The sequence below is a fragment of the Convolutriloba macropyga genome, chromosome 5, assembly GCF_964194025.1.
Source record: "Convolutriloba macropyga chromosome 5, txConMacr16.3, whole genome shotgun sequence".
Lineage (NCBI taxonomy): Eukaryota > Metazoa > Xenacoelomorpha > Acoela > Convolutidae > Convolutriloba > Convolutriloba macropyga.
The window spans coordinates 14,643,808-14,661,638 of NC_134472.1; the positions used below are offsets into that span (position 1 = coordinate 14,643,808).

Sequence of the window (17,831 nt, forward strand, 5' to 3'; positions counted from 1 at the left end):
GTAGTTTAAAATAGTTGTTGCTGCTGACCAAAATGGCTGTCCATAATGCTATCTTGTATTTGAGTAACTGTAAGTACCCCGTTTAAGTATATGTACTTCGTTTTACCCAAACGGTGTAAGTCAATTTGAATAATTGAAATTTAGGCACTGCATGACGCGGTTTGGGCAGAGATTCGAAGGTTATCCAGATAAGTATTTACGAATAGCTTCTGTAAATAAAAATTATTTGGACTCTACGTGAGAGAAACGTTGTTTGATCGTCTCCTCTCGCATCGTAGAATTCTGCATAAACAGCAATTGCAACAAGAGCAGCAGCAGCAACAACAGCACCCGTTACTGAATCCGAGAATGAATGCCAGACCACAAATAAGCATGTGTGGAATTGGAGCTAGTAGTGTGTAGTAGTAGCCACTTGCTAGTCTCACTGTTAGTCCTCTGTACTCGCTGTCTACTTTGTCGGCGAACAGAATGAGAGCGCAAAGATGGAGAGATGCTAAAACAGTGTGGTTCGATCAAAAGGAGATAGCTACCCTGGTCAATACATAATGTTGACCTTGAAAAATTGCAAAAGTATGCTAAGATTGCAAGATGTTGATCTTGCACATCAATGCTGATTTTGCAAGAAACGAAAAGATTTTGAAAACAGATTTTTCTAGTCCTTTCAAGCCTATCACTTGCATTGTAATTTTCATCGAAAATTACAATGCAACAGTGATAAAAAATCTAAATTACAAATGTTCGCAACAAAATTACTGCACATTATGAAGGCTTCTGAACATTGTTTTACATAAAACTCCAATTTTAAATTTCACCGATTTTATGCAACTGAAAATTTCATATGAAATTTTTGTCTAACCAAATAAAAGTGGAGGTATGTTCCTAAGAGCTGTATCACCCAAGCATATTCAGTAATAATTTTGTTTTGCTCTACGCGCGCGCGATGAGGAACGGACCATAGCTTAGGAGAAAGCGAAATTTTGGAGAAATTTTGGAGAAATTTTGGAGATGGCCGAAGAAATGTTTTGAGTTTGAACATGGCTTATGATATTTACTTGCTCTAGAACGAAGTTCGAAGCAATTACTGAAAACGTTTTGGTCTTTTTTATGCTGAAATTTTGCTTGAAAGTTTTGACTTTTTGAGTGCCCTATACGCCATTGATTTTTTTGGTTTGCGTGATTTAAATTTCTCTCATTCACAAGTGACAGCAGCTGAACTCAAGTGGCAGCAGTTCACTACTAAAGGTCAAATGAGAAGTGCGGCAGAATTGGTGTAATTGTCTTTGGCTGCGAACCTGTAAGTTCAACGTAGCTATTTTGCCTTGCTCTTGGTTTCACGACGAGTTTCAAGTGGAGTATTGGTTTTCTTGAGGTTGTTTTTTTTTACCGGAAGCACTATTTGTTCAACCGTCATTTTGATCCAAAAGCGTAAACGCGGTAAATAGCCGCGTAAACTAATTTTTCTGAACGAAAGAGGTTTTTTGATCATGCGCTGCGTTCAATGGGTGACTTTTTGACTTCTAAAAGTATGTTTTGAGAGAATGGCATAATTAGGTATCCATTTTTAGCCATTTCTTATTAATAGCCACACAGCGATAACTGGGGCTGTTATTGGCCTTCTCTTGATTTTTTACGACTCGAAGAGGAGTATTGAGATTCTACAGGTTTTTTTTACCAGAAAGCAAGTTTGCTCATGACTTGAATTTTGACTTCTTTCTGCTCGAGCACTTACCTCCGTTTTTGATTGTTGATTTCTGTTTTCGAACAATGTACTTAACAGTAGCTTCGTTTGTAATGTATAGTAATTAGGAACTGCTGGTAATATTGAAGAGGTAATTTTGAGATTTTTTGTTTCTATATAAGTCACCCCTAATTATCTAAACTACACTGCACAACCCCCCCCCCCTCCACCACCTACCTACCCCTAACCCCTCCCCTCATCTAGCTACCCCCAACTACCCCAGCACTACCCACCTCCCCAATCTATCTACCCACCCACCTAGCTCCCCCACCCCCGCACCTAAAAAATTGTCGGCATTTTTAAAACACTTTAGTGTAGTCTGTTGGGCTACTTTTTTTTCTCTTGTCTATTTCGATGTTCTGATTTTGGTAAGGTTAGGTTAGGGATTATAATTGTAGTCGTTTCCGTTATTCTACAGGAAATCTTCGTTATGTTTTTTTATTTCGTCGTCGCGATTTTTGTTACGACCATATGACGTCACAACTACTTCAAATCTTCTTTTTGTTCATTCTTTCATGCAATTTCAACTGAAGTGCGTGTGTGACGTCATTTTTCGCTCTTATTGGAGCGAGTTTTTTTGTTCATTCGCGTGATTTAATTTTCGGTCGCACTTGACTTACCTCACTCTCAAACATGAATTCCTCACTTTGAAATTGACTTTTATTCACCTTAAGTCAAAGAAGTAAGGTCAAATGGGCGTGTGTCACTCTAAATGTAGATTATTTGAGAGCAGCTAATAGGGGCAGGAAAAAATTTATACTAATTTTAATCAAAATATAACCTATCAGCCTTCAATGAAAAGACGAATTTTTGTGGTCTGTCTTTTTTACTGTTTTTTTTGGGACTGCAGATATACGAAGCAAATGCGGCTATTTTCTAGCAATCTGCCAGCTATGTTTCTATTTGGCTGAATGGTTTCTATTTTAATTTGATTTTTTTTGTCAAAATGAATGATGATCGATGTTGCATGAATATGTAATGCTTTGAAATTGATATCACAATGTTTTTGAGAGTATAATATTGTGTTTCAAGTGCACATTAGGCACACATTTTTCTTAGTTCTTGGCTTCTTTCATTTTTTTGGATCTCTGAGTAGACTACATTTCCAAAAAATTAGTACATATGGCAGCTTCCCATGGATACTTCATGCATTGAAAATCTCTCTTTTTTACGTGAGGTGTCTTTGTCTTTTTTAATAAAATTGTAAACATACCAGTCCATTTTAGGCAAATATTAGCCATTTTTCAGTTTTTTTTGTATTTTGGTTGTAATTACTAGAGAAAATCTTTTGCTGCACCGTTAAGGATTTCAATTTCGTTTTATAAAAATTGAATTTTTTTGGCGTTGAAAATTCGAAATCCAGTGAAATATTGTTCCATAAGGGCATTTCGCGCGACCCAAATTTGAGTAAACACAGGTTGAAAAGGAGGTAAATAAAAGTTTGCTAATGAGCGGGTAATAATATTTTTTATCGGTTCACGGAGCGGTTCAGACCCATTTCACTTGGAGTTTATAAGTAGCAGATTTTGGTGTGAACATTGTCGAGACTATGTTCAGACTATGGCCTCTGATCAAACTTTTCTGAGACCATTGTCCATTGACCATTGTGAGACAGACCATCGTGCGCATATAACATTTTTCAGATCCTTTAATTGGGGTCGCACTATGCCCCCTGTGCTCGGCCAAAACATGATCAGAGGTAGCTTGAGTCTGGGAAATTAACCAGGGAAATAACGCGATTGCGTTGAAATTTTTATTATTGGTATACTAACTTTGCAGTACGCTTGATAGCATGAGTAGTACTGCAAAACACTTGTAGTATCTAGAGTCTTCATCTCGCAAACTAGTCGTGTCCATATTGGCTCCGCCCACTCCCCCACCCCCTACGCCTCCTGTTAGCGCGGGGTGGTTACAGTGAACCCATGACTTGAGCAGCAGCACACAACACAACCCTCCCACTATGCAAGCTGAGATGAGCATTGTCCGCGTGCTATAGATGAACACTGAAATAAACATAAAAATTTGAATAAAATTGTCGTGTATAGGTGACGAAGTCACTGAAAATCTAGAATTCGTTGATAACTGGGAAGTAAGACAGAACTTAATAATAATAAAAAAAATGTTACCAGAGGTCGATCGAAAAAAAAATCCTAATTATATATTTTTACATCGAGACAAAGTCAATATCACTATGGGAGATCACTATTAGGTCACGAAGTCCTGATTTTAAGTGTCACAAGTGGAAGAGAAATGACCATGGTAGTTGCTGACAAGAAAAACAGGAATATTACCAATGTCAATAAAAATACAGAAAGTAATTTTTTATTATTAAACATAGATCGTAACTCACAATTGTCTATGATGTAATTATCAGGGAATTTATTGCAGAAGTCTCTAACTTAAAGGTTTGATTTAGTACGAATGTTATTTACGAAGTTTCCAAAAAAAACTATTAAGCAGTTTATTATCTGCCTGTTTATAGATCTTATAGAAAAGTTGTGATAATTGTTTTTGAGTAGACAAAATTTCCTAGATCTCGTTCAGCCATTCGTAATTTTAAAAAACTAATCTTCGGAAATTAGTTTTTCTAGACACGAAACTGAGTTTTCGCTCCTTACTATTTTTGTTGCTGTTTTAAAAATTTCATATAAGTGTAGCTCTGAGACATTGCAAATGAGTAGTTTTCTCCTGGTTAATGTTTTCTCCTGGTTGATTCATATTTCCTTTCGAAAGTCAAAAATCTAGCAATTCTGTTTATCTTCAAAATCAGTGTGATATATCTCAAGAAGACATTATCGAGAGTATCCCACAGGTCTTTTGTGGAAATCTGATCAATTTGAACTGTTGGTTCTTGAGAACCAAAAATCCGTCTACCCTCCATGCCTAAATTAATTTGTGTAAGTGAGATGGCTTTCTACCGCAAAATTTCCACGGCCTATTGCCACACAGAATTTCCGCTGCTTCAATTTTCTGACACTTAGTAAGCCATCTATTTTCGCGTTGCTAATTTCTTATTCTACGATCTCTCTCACTTTGGGCCGTAATGTTGACCACATCTTCTTCATAAATTGGCTCTGGAGGAAGGGAGACTTTATCAGGGGAGTTTCTCGTGGTATGCCGATTGAGATGCCCTACTTTGCTAGTATCACCAACTTCAAAATGATCCTCCATCTCTCCAACCTCAATGGGGGTTCTCGAAAGAGTTGGTTGTCCTCGAAACGGTTCTATCCCAAGTAGAGCGCGTTCTTTAGGTGCTGACTGCATCATGTGAGATATGCCGTGAAATATGCAATGGAAGTGCAATTGCGAGTCCAAGTTTTCAATATTGGATTCGAAGCACAAATCCACTCTCCAATGTTCAGCTTGAGTTTACTGCTACGAAAGTTTCTTAGGGATTTTGTTACGATTCCATTTTTTTCTAGTTAAGGATGGCTGACGCATTTCCACTAACGAACTGTCTTGGTCCAAAACAGGAGGTTTTGATAAGCAAATGCATTCGTGAGAAGAATATAAAAAAATTGAAATTACTTAAGTTAACAAAAGTGTGTTGTGTGAACAATTATGTATGACCGACATTTTAGTCGGAGGCAAAATTTACAAAGGTGAATAGTTATAAGTTAACAGATGCTAATTTTAAGTCATGAGTTTGGTTAATATCTTGAAACCTATTTTATATATATAAATATGTATGTATATATATATATATATATATATATATATATATATATATATATATATATATATCACATATCGTTGGCTTCGACAAAATTTGAGGACAATAGTTGTTATCAATTTGGACTTATGCACATAATACAATTGAAAATATTTGCTGGTTATTATAAATAATAAACTATTGAAGGAGGAACTGCGATCAGATGTTGATGATGAGGTTTTTAGTGTTTTAATTCGATTTTCTGCGTCGGAAACATTCATGCTGACTTTTCTTTTGTAGTCGGCATAATCTTACTCATTATTGTTTGGAGAGCTGGAAATTGAACGTATGCGTGGATCAGGTGGCCTGATGACTCGCAAAACGAAAATCGTTTCTTCGACTGGGGGTTGTGATGCCTCTTCTTGAATGACCGTCTCTATATCAGGCTTGACAGTTCTTCCAAATTTGATCGTTTCGAAACTGGAGCGGATTCAAGGTCAGTCACAGAGCGTATTGAGCTCTGAAAACCATAGTAATCGAGATCGCGTCGTTTTCTCTTTTCTGTTGAGGTTGAGGGCGTTGAGACGAAGGAAGCAGCGGAAGAATTTGGAGTTGCGGAGTTTTTGCTACCTTGTGTTATCAACAGTTGTGGTTTGGTGGGCTTTCGAGCGCTCATTGCTTTTGAAAGATTGCTATTTGCAGACGAAATTCTGTAGGTGTTATCTGTCTGCTTAAGTCTAATTATCACATCACCACGATACTTTTTCTTTAACCCTTTTGAGTGAAAGGCTATTTTCTCTTCCGTTGCCTTGTCATATGGCAGAGGACGTCTTTGACCAAATTGCCACAGGTCTGTGTTTCGCTCTGCTTTTGCGCCAAATTTGGCCAGGTCGCTATTCCGTACTCTCATTTCTGGGATTCCGGGCTCCTGAAATACTATGGTCGTAGACGACGTACGAGCGACGATACTCCTAGTTGCCAGAGTATCCCACAGTTCTCTGAGGTCTCCCTTGAAACGCTTAGTCACTTTTCTGACCAACTTCAGTTCGAGGGAGGTTTTCGATCGTGGGATAGGATTTGTCAGTTTTGGGTGCCAGATAAAACGGGACACAGATTTGTTCTCATCGCTGTTGTACCTGCGACCTGCATCGACTTGGGCTTTTTTCCAATGCCTTTTCTATGAGGACATCATTCCTCTCTCAGACACCCATCCGTTGTGGTCTATGAAGTCCTCAACAGGGACAGTGTCCATGTCTAGATAGTGGTTTAGTATTTATTCATAGTTCAGATTTGACGATTTGGGGACTGTACTTATATTGCTAAGTGGTGTGTTTGGTTCCCTTCCAAAATGTGCTTAGAAAAGTGTTACATAAAATCTTTATTGTGCTCCCACGACAGGTTTTATTATCCAGCCGAATTCCATGACACGTTTTTTTTGGCTAGCCAAAGTCGATTACAGATATTTTAGTTCCAGTCAAATTCGAGGACATCGAGGAAATTTCAGACAATTACAAGTATCAGGTGGTTTCTAACAATTGGGATAATAAAATTCAGCTGTCCCGCATTCACTAGACTCTGACCGCATAATCGTGCTCAATTCGTTTACGTTAGATTAAATTGGGATTTCCAAACGCTGAATCAAAAGTGCAGTGCATTGGTACAACCAGCGCCTGCAAAACATTTTTACGTCAAAATTTGCAGAGTGATGTCTCTTGACATGAAAATTGAAAAAAAAAATTAAGCAAAACAAGAAGAACTAAATTACTGACCTCTACCCCAATTATTTTAGGAGGATATGGTTTCTCTGTATGTTTTTATCCGCAATTTGTATGTAAACAAAAACGGAACTTCTGTTCAGTTGAGATGTTAATGTTTTGATTATCTTGGCGTCTAATTTTGCAGAAGAACTGAATATCTTACGCGCACGCGTAACCGAAGATTTATTGTTTGTTGTCAATTTCCGCTAAGAGTTTGATGTCGCTAACTTCAATTTTGTTATCTTCTTCAATTAAAGATTTTCTAATTCAATTTTGTTGATGGTATAGTAGTTGTTCAAACGCTATTGTAGTGATTCTTGTCTAACCTAAGGAAGCACCTTCACTAGTTATTGAGTGAAATTTCTTGACCTACTGTACAATAATAATTTTCAGATCTTCTTTCACCTCCAAAACTAGTTATTAAGATAGGATTTTGAGACACAACATTTTTCTGAAATCAGTTGCCTTTTCTATCTTGAGTTTGTTTTTCCTCGATCCCGCGGCAAACTTTATGGCAATATTTTAATAGTTTCTGATGTCCCTCCTCTAGGGAGCAATGTTTTGAGGTATCATCGGAAAACAGGTTTGGTATTGCTCTTTTCGCACACAAAACGAGGTGCATAAAGATACACACACACACACACGCACGCATATATATATATATATATATATATATATATATATATATATATATATATATATATATATATATATATATATATATATATATATATATGTATAGGAAATTAATCCGTTAGCTGACCGATACCGCTTTTAGTGGCTCCTGCCTCTGATTTGACGTCTCCAATACAAAAAAAAATATCTTTTCTTTCACCTAAGTGTGATTTCAAGAGGCCGAGAAATGCCCCCTCATTTTCTAGGTTTCTCCAGTTTTCTTAGTAATATCTCATTTTTAGCAGTATTGGCGGTTTTGCTCAGGTGAAAGATTTTGTAACACGATGATTCTTTGTTGTTTAATTAATCTTGCGTAATTTCTATCATTTGACAATTTGCTTTGATAGTACTTTGTTTTACTTCTGGACCCGTACTGAATAGGTCCTAGAACTTTGTTTTTGAAAACAATGACAAAACGCGCTTGAACTTTGTTCTCAAGCACATTGCCAAGTACCGATAAAGGACATATCGGTCATTTGTTGTTCAGATTTGTTTGGCAATTGTTCTAAGGTTGGAACTCACCTCAGCCGTTTTCCAGTTATAAAGAAAAACCGTTAGTAAAAAACATTTGTTGAAAACGCAACATAGGGCCTTGCATATTGTAGGACTTTCTTTTTGCAGTATAACGTTTCTGATTTGAAGCATATCAGCCAAATTTTCTATTGTAATTTTTGTTATTCAGTCCTTTTGTTGTTTCAAAAATATCAGTGCTAATGTTACCTGAAAGTGCAATAGAGTGTTAAAGCTCTTCTCATGCTTGAAAAAAGATTCCTGGTATGCTTTTCTGGCATGACCTGACCTGGCATAAAAACTGTCAACTGTCATTCAGTTCAATTGGAATAAGACACAGTTTTTGAGACAACTGTCCATGCATTAATTTTTGACGAACTTCGAAAAGTCATTGTCTTTAATTTCACTTTGTATCCGTATATCTTTTGTTCATAAGAATTGTTTGAGTTAATATAAATTCAGCTTTAGTTTTTTCGGCATATTTCACTGTATTTCTTTTTCAACCCTATAAATTTATTATTCTTAAATTTTAAACCAATTGGAGCCAAGTTTCTGTTTGCGTTTTTTTTCATAGTTGGGACGAACATCACGTTCGAATCGCGGATTATCGTTTGTGACAATTTCACATTTTTTTAACAACGCTCTCTCTGTTCAAAATATTACACTTGTTTTCCCTCAGCTCGAGAAATACATCATAATTCAGGTTTTTTTCTAATTTTTTTCTTTTTAAATTTGTGATGTTGCTTCGATACAAAAAATAATTCTCTATTTGGTCTATTTGCAGTTTAATGTTGTATAAAAACACAGAATAAAGACCCGGTGAACGATATTGCACTTTTATCAAGGCAATAGTCCCCAGAACTTTTTGAGAAAAAAAAGAATTGCTGTCTCTGGAAACGGTATTTCGTGTTCTACTAAGTCTTCTGTTAGGTTTCGTCGAAATTAAGACAACTTTGAGTTAAATTTGATCTTTTTTACTGATTGTTAATATATCATAATCAAGTCCAACCAGAAATTGCTTTTTGCTGTTTCTTAAAACTGTAACTCTAAAGACATTATGTCATCTCATAGGAAGTTTAAGATTTCGTCAATTAGATATTTCTTTGACTTATAAACATTTGTGTTAAAAAATTTCCTTGCCATTAGGAAAAGACGACAAGAAATTTTTACGTTCCCAATGCCGCTCTTAAAAGTATTTATTATTCTCAGGTTTTCTGAGGAAGACATTCTTACAGCTCCACCAATTCCATTGCGACTACATGTTTTAATTTGACTTTAAGTTGAGAGAGTAAATACTCCAGATTGAACATCGTCAGTAGTCCAGGTTTCTGTTAGTACAATTACAATTGGCTCTTTGATCTATTTCAGTGTTCAAATTTTTGTCAAACCGAGCGTATTTTTAGTAGGCCAATCATGTCGCTCATTTCGATCGTCATTCACATTTGTTGTTGCTTTATTGTTATTCCCTTCAGATGTGCAATATAGAAGAAACGATTGAAAAATGAAATTGGAGGGGAAACAAAATTAATGGAAAAAAACTTTTTCGCTTTCTTCCTTTTTGCCCTTCTATCTTTCTTTTCCTTCCTTTATTGGGAAAAAAATAAAACCTTTTTAAAAAAAACTTTCGTGAGAAGAAAAAATGAAAAAAAAAGAAATCTTTTGGGAGATTTTATTTTTAGGAAAACAATTTTCAAAAAAATGACCCACTGCATCCGCGGAAATCATGAACAGTTTGATATTTTCAGTTTTTTATTTTTATCTTGATAAAACAATGAAAAACTGTGTCCGCGAAGGTCGCCGCTCAGCTACAATGCTAGTTACGAATTTTTGTTTCTGATTTTTAATGTATTACAAGTCCTCAATTGTCGCATAACACATCTTTTTCCTTTCTCTTTTTGTTCAATTGTTTAACGTAATACCCTATTAAGATTTTGTTGAAAAATGCTCTGTATTAGTCGTAATACAGCATGATAATTGTAGCAAAAACGCTAGCAATGTCAAAATATTTTTGTTTTTCTTTTTAATGTTAAGGACATGGTTTACCATCCATTGGTTTTCTGATGCTGAGTTTTGGGACATAAGTGCATAAATTTTTTTTAGAGTTTTCTTAGATTAGTCTTGCGCTTTTTTGTGGCTAAAGCACCATTATCTCTAATTGCAGGGCTTGCGCAAATTTCACTTTAATTGTTCTTGCACAGAACAAAGATTTTACAGTTATATGATACAGCAATCATACGTTTACTGCGAGCAAGTTTCTCAAAATAACCATCAAGAGGGGCAGTTTTTCCTTAGCCCATGATATTTTTGGTTGATGTAGTTTTTCAAGCTCTTAAACCTTCTCTGGTTTTGTGTATCTCATCTTTATCTCCACAGCGAGCAAACATTAGTATCACAGATTTGAAAATTTCTAAAAGCACTGTGTCAGGTGAGTAAAAAATATATAAGTGGTCAAGCTGTGTTCAGTTATTTTTTTGTGCCATTTGTTCAGTTTATTTAGAATGGCTAAGAGAACCGGGAGCCACTCTGTTTTGGATTTGGTTGCATCGAAGGGGGTGTCAATGAGCACAGAGTTTTTTAGATAAGGCCTTTCTTGCTCCCTCAACCGCTCACCAAGTTTTTTTTACCAAATCTTCTAGTCCTGAAATCTATCGGCATTCTTCCTTTGATGCTCCTGCAGCCTGCCCATCACTGCTTGAACCGCTTGCCTTCTTGCCTCGTCTGGTGCGTTCGAAATAACTTGGCTAATTTTGTTATTTAAATCGGCTTGAGGCGTTTGAAAATCACAAAAAATAGGTCAAAGAAGTAAGAAAGATAAAACCAAGTATCTGATGTAAAAAAAAATATCTTTAATTTTTGTATAGAACGTGAAAAGTTTGTCAGTTTACTCAAGAGAGCGACTGTTCAAGTTTTGTTTCCAAAATCATTCTGCTCTTTGACCCAGTTTTTATTTGTTTCAGTGGCTTCTCCACGTCAATCATTCTTCTGCTTAACTTGCTTCCCTGTCAAGTAGAGCGTCTGATTTCAGATTTGTTTAATCAACTACTCGTTAATCTAGGAATTCCCTTGTTTCTTTTCCGTCCTCGTAACTTTGTTTTATTATTGCGCAGTCACTTTCCCCGAAAGATAGATAGGACCTGTTTGCACTCAGACTATGAATCCCAGAGTATCTACAGCATCTAACACTCATCTACCTTATCACACTTCTTCTGTTAATCATTTTTTTTTCTGATGGTTTTAGTAAGGATGCAGAAAAATGATGCATAGCTTCTTCCCTAAACCTTTGATCCTGTGAAAATCAAATCTTGCCCAAGGCTGAATGCTGATGCATATAATAAACGCAATTGAGTTGTGTTAGAGTAACAATAGCGAGGATTACTTTATGTCAACTCAATGCTATCAAAAGAGAAACGGAGTCCCGAGAATTTATTCAGAAGCATTTTATCTTGATAACTTAGACCAAATTTTGAAGATCCTAGTCATCCTGGCTCTCATTAACTAAGCAATTTTTGATTTGTTCAAGAAAACCCAGTGCTCTGATTAGAAATATTACATTATAGGGGCTATAAAACACTGTAAAAACACTTTTTGTTCGAAGAGAAGATGAACTAAACTTAATTAAACTTTTCGCTCCCTAGCACTTAGAAAAAAGCCTCAAAAAAATCATGGGTTTTTAACCAGGTTAACAGCTCGTTGCCAGCTGCGCAGATTTCAGGATGGATAACTTGGAACCTTTCTTATTGCAAGGATGAAAAATTAAAAAGTGAAAAGAAGACAATGTGTGAGAACTAAAAGGTAATTAAAGAAGAAAATGGATTCGAATGGACCATTTCAACTATTCTTTGCTCCTCGAAACTTTAAGGAGCCGCAGTTAAGATCGACCAGCATCTTGTTTTTGTCAGTTGATCATAAGAAATATGAACTTATTGAAATATTCTACTTTTATTAAAGCGAGGCATCAAAAAAAGTCGTCCGTTATTCAAATTCAAACTGAGGAAATTCACTCAGGAAAGTCTTTTTTGGGCCAAGATTGGAGCTTCTAAGTATATGTACCTAAGTATCCAGCATCTACGTATAAGTCCAATTTAGATGACCATTTGATATTTGTCATGTAACAATTGAGCACAGCTCATGGCTGTTCAAGAGATCACCACTCTAGGATACAAACTTTTTAAATAGCATAAAACAAATTCATTTCTCAATGATTTCTCAATTAGGGAGGTCTTATATGTAATAACCTGTGTGTGATTGCTTAGGTTCGGTACGAGGATCAGACACTTCTTTTGAAATTGAATTCTTGCCTTCCATGAATGTTTCATTATTGTTCCGACCCCTCATGAGGGGGGGGGGGGGGGGGGGACTATATACTCAACTGGGTTTTCTTTTGTTCAGTCAATTTTGGCCGATCGATATATTCATCGTAGAGAGTTGAGACTGGTATCAATAGAAAGCTTGTCCAGCGTAGAATATGGAATTAAAAAGATTTTTTTATTTTCGTTTTTGACAGGGAGATATCGAGGTTTAAACTTTCGAGAAAATAGAGTGAATTCCGTTGATTTCATTCACCTTTTTTCGGAATTTTTGACTAAAATTTCGCCAATTTTGATAAAATTTACTAAAATTTTTCATGAAAATGTTGTTGATTTTACGTTTAAAGACAAAATAAATTGTTTCATTGTTTCATCAAAAACAGCACGAAATAAGTTTTTTTTAGTCCACTCTGATTAAATTTGCAGGAATTGCACACCAAACACCACCAACACAATCTTTGTAGACTGAAAAGGGGGCTAATTCCACTTCAACTTCCGTTGAAAATGTTCTGTAAATAAAACTTTCCCGTTTTTTGCTAACATTATTCGTTCATTATCAAAAGCGCAGCATTTACCTTTGATCATTTAACAAATAAAATATCTATATCAATGAAATTCGAAAAAATATATTCCTAATGGACAATCAATATTAGCAGGACTAGTTCTATACCAATCTTGGACCGTTACAACCCAAAAATAATTCGGATTGTCATCAGTCGGTTTTTTATGAAAAAAAATTCGATCTTTTTTTTATATTAATTAAATAACAGAACATTTCAAATCAAAGCTCACAAGTGATAGCTCCTATTGGCTTCCTAATTAGCTCGAAAGTAATTTATCTAGTTGATTGCTTGAAAACTTAGGTCGTTTTGACTTTGAAATAAATAAAAGATGGCTTATTGAACTTTGCCTCCATTTTTCTCTTACTTTGGTCAAAATGTAGCTCAGTGTCAGCAATCAAAGACTGCTCCTTCGTTGTTTTCAAATTTACACTTTACTGCGGTTTTAATCCTTAAGTTATGGAATTCTTGCTTTGATACTACTAGATTTCACGATTTTTTTTTTAATTTTTAGGTATTTGCCCATTTTTCATGTTTTCTAATTTTGTCAAATTATCACGTTATTGTCAGTTTTTTTATCAAATTTGTCGCGTTCAAAAAAACGCACAACTCATAATATTTAAACCCTTAAAGATATAGATTGTGGTTCTTTACCGCTTTGACAATACTTTCTAAAAGAATTTAATTGAATTTTTTAATTTTGTCTTTAACTGTCGTTTTTACTTTGTCTTTTTAGTCGCATTTAATTTTCTGTACAAAGACCTGGTTTGGTTGGCTTTTACTAGAACAATAGATGAGCCGACGTTCTGATATTAGAAGATAGATAATGGCTTTCATGACTTTGAAAACAATTGTTTACCAAAATGAAAACAAAAACATTTCAATTTCGCAATTTTGTTCCTTTTATTGTCTGTTTAATACCTGGTCTCGTTAATTAAAGGTTAAAGATGACATTGTTTTTGTCAAGGGAAGGTGTCAAATGGGATTGGTGCAAATAATCTAATGTTTTTAAAGAATTCTTTATGAATTTACTGGCTTCGACACGTGTTTTTCACAAAAAAAGGAAATAAATTTTTGATTTTTGTCATATTTGACGTTCTTTTTGTAGACGTAAGACATGGTCTGATTAATTGCAGTTCTTGGGGGCTTCCTTTGGAAGAATAAACGAACGTATTCAGCATTTTCATTTTGTATTTAATGGCTTTCATTTCTTTGGAAATAAATTTTTTCGAAAGAAAACAAGTATTAGATAATTTTGCATTTTTTCTTTTTGTCTAATTGTTGATTTAGTGGCTGTTCGAGAGATCACTACTCTAGGATACAAACTTTTTAAATAGCATAAAAACAAATTCATTTCTCAATGATTTCTCAATCAGGGAGGTCTTATATGTAATAAACTGTGTGTGATTGCTTAGGCTTGGTACGAGGATCAGACACTTCTTTTGAAATTGAATTCTTGCCTTCCATAAATGTTTCCTTATTGTTCCGACACCTCTTGAGGGGGGAGGAACTATATACTCAATTGTGTTTTTTTTATCATTCAATTTTGGCCGATCGATATATTCATCGTAGTGACTTGAGACTGGCATCATTAGAAAGCTTGTCCAGCGTAGAATATGGAAATAAAAAGATTTTTTTATTTTCGTTTTTGACAGGGAGATATCGAGGTTTTAATTTTCGAGAAAATAGAGTGAATTCCGTTGATTTCATTCACCTTTTTTTGGAATTTTTGACTAAAATTTCGCCAATTTTGATAAAAATTTTTAAAATTTTTCATGAAAATGTTGTTGATTTTACGTTTAAAGACAAAATACAATGTCGGTTGATTTCATTGATTTTTTTGTCACAAATTCGGGCTAAAAATTTCGCAAAATTCAGACTTTTTTGTCAAAAACAGCACGAAATTAATTTCTTTAGTCCACTCTGATTAAATTTGCAGGAAGTGCACACCAAACACCACTAACACAATCTTTGTAGACTGAAAAGGGGGCTAGTTCCACTTCAACTTCCGTTGAAAGTGCTCTGTAAATAAAACTTTCCTGTTTTTTGCTAACATTATTCGTTGATTATCAAAAACGCAGCATTTACCTTTGATTATTTAACAAATAAAATATCTATATCAATGACATTCCAAAAGAATATTCCTAATGCACAATCAACATTAGCAGGACTAGTTCTGTACCAATCTTGGACCGTTACAATCCAAAAATAACTGGATTGTCATCAGTCGGTTTTTTATAAAAAAAAATTCGATCTTTTTTAAATTAATTAAATAACAGATCACTTCAAATCAAAGCTCACTAGTGATAGCTCGTACTGGCTTCCTAATTAGCTTGAAATTAATTTATCTAGTTGATTGCTTGAAAGTTTTGGTCGTTTTGACTTTTAAAATATTTGATTTTTAAATTAAAAATGGCTGGTTGAACTTTGCCTCCATTTTTCTCTAACTTTGGTCAAATTGTAGCTCAGTGTCAGCAATCAAAGACTGCTCCTTCATTGAATTCAAATTTACACTTTACTGCGGTTTTAATCCTTAAGTTTTGGTGTTCTTGCTTTGATACTACCAGATTTCACATTTTTTTTTAATTTTTAGGTATTTGCCCATTTTTCATGTTTTCTGATTTTGTCAAATTATCACGTTATTGTCAGTTTTTTATCACATTTTTTGCGTTCAAAATAACGCACAACGCATTTTTGTCATATTTGACGTTCTTTTTGTAGACTTAAGACATGTTCTGATTAATTGCAGGTCTTGGGGGCTTCCTTTGGAAGAATAAACAAACCTATTCAACTTTTTCATTTTGTAATTAATGGCATTCCTTCCTTTGGAAGTAAATTTTTTTCGAAAGGAAACAAGTATTACATAATTTTGCATTTTTTTGTCTAATTGTTGCTTATTTTCATTAATGAGCGGCCAGATAATACAGTATCGGTGTTCGAAGAAGGTGCAATCGAACATATTTTTGGGGCCAGAGTATGGCTTTACGGCTTCCAAAGCATTTTCTGGCAAGTTTTAATTGATTTTTAGTTTGTTGTCTATTTGTTGTTCTTTTTGTAACTGCATAAAAAATTGAATACCAAGAGTTCTTAATTCCCTTCTATAGAAGCATTGGTAATTGTAAACCTGTGGGATGTTATAGTTCATTACTAATGGTTTTGATTGTTTTGAAATTAATTGTTTTGTTTTTAAAATTCAACGAATTTTCTAACTTTAAAGTTTCTGTTCTTTTTTGTCTTATTGTTACCAAGCTTTATTATGAGCTGGTAAATATTCATTTTTTTTCTGGTGAATGACAAGTTATTTTGTTTTTTTTTTTCAGTTTTATCTGACGCTTTTTCGACTTTTTTTTTAAGTTTTGTTTTTTAAAACGGACATCAATTTTTTTATGTAATTAATGTTAGTTGTTGTTGTTTGATTTTGCCGTTCGTCTTCGCTCGCTTTCTTAAAATCGGCATATCTCATCAATCTGATGCATCATTTTTTTACTCCACTGAGTTATTTGCTTTGGAGGCTATCTTTTCGTTCAAACACCAGTTTTTTTGAAAAATACTTGAATTTTTTGTGTTTTTCTATCTGTTCCTCATTTGGTAGACAATTATGCCAAAATTGTGGATGAGCGGGGTCGGAACCTTATGTGCGATCGCACAATGCCGAGCCGCCTTGTTATTCTATATATTTCATATAGAGAAATTTGTTTTTCATACAACGATCGTGTATGATTTTAGCTTAGTTCATAGTGGGATCTTACAAAGAAATTGAGTATGAACCGTATGAAGTTTTATTTTATCTTTGGATGGAATGAAAGAAACTTCAATTCTTAAATGGTACAAACCTGGGGTTGAGATGGGTTTGGTAGTCTCACATGTGACCTGAAAGTCCTGCTCAATAAGTCTGAAGCACTTCTTCCACAGGTTGCCATAGCCTTCAATACTTCCATAAATGGCAAAATTACCACTGAATTTGAACCAGACATCTCTGGTCAGCGCAAAGACCAGAATACACACACTCACAGCCTCCAAAATAAAACAGCAAAAGTAAATCAACGAAACAAACATTATTGTTTCAAAAATTAATTGCTTATAGTTGCAGTAAAGGATAAACAACCGATTGTCACACTAAGATGAAATATAACGAAATTACTTTATAACTCCAAATATGGACAGTCAAATTTGCACAGGAAAAAATAATTTTTGAGTTTCAGTCTGTTACTCAATTTTGCAGAAGAACATGAATTACATGTTATATTTCAAATCTTTCCACATAATACTCACTTTGACGTCAGATAAAAGTGAAAAGAAAATGTTGTTTCCTTTGCGTACATATTTGCCTTTTGAGAATAAATCAAAACATAATGGACATTTTTTGTGTGGGTAATCCTGAGCTCCGAATTTAAAGCATCAAAAAGGTGATAAGGTCTTTAACTGGGAATTAGGGTTGATTCAATTACCTTTCAAGTCGGCTTGTTTACCTCTGATTAACGCTCAAGTAAACACAAACAGTTTCTGAACAACCAAACAAACAAAGCAAAGCATAGAGGCCCGATTTTAATCACAAAGTAGGAGATTTCTGATTATAAATTTTGGTCAGATTTAAGCAACTCTGTCTGAACAAATATCAATAGATAAACCGAA

At 34.7% G+C, this 17,831-nt stretch overlaps 2 protein-coding genes across 2 annotated transcripts in view; both read right to left on the minus strand.

Annotated features, from left to right (window-relative positions):
- Positions 1 to 17,831, minus strand: part of LOC142339158 (transitional endoplasmic reticulum ATPase-like) — a 622,037-nt gene that overhangs the window by 93,538 nt on the left and 510,668 nt on the right. The gene's annotated exons all lie outside the window — the stretch shown is intronic.
- LOC142339827 (uncharacterized) lies at positions 45 to 17,415 on the minus strand. The gene is made up of 3 exons (XM_075390123.1): positions 17,033 to 17,415; positions 3,511 to 3,741; positions 45 to 493 (listed from the first exon to the last, which is right to left on the minus strand). Exons 1-3 carry the CDS (start codon positions 17,253 to 17,255, stop codon positions 234 to 236), a joined length of 714 nt encoding a protein of 237 aa, XP_075246238.1. The 5' UTR covers positions 17,256 to 17,415; the 3' UTR covers positions 45 to 233.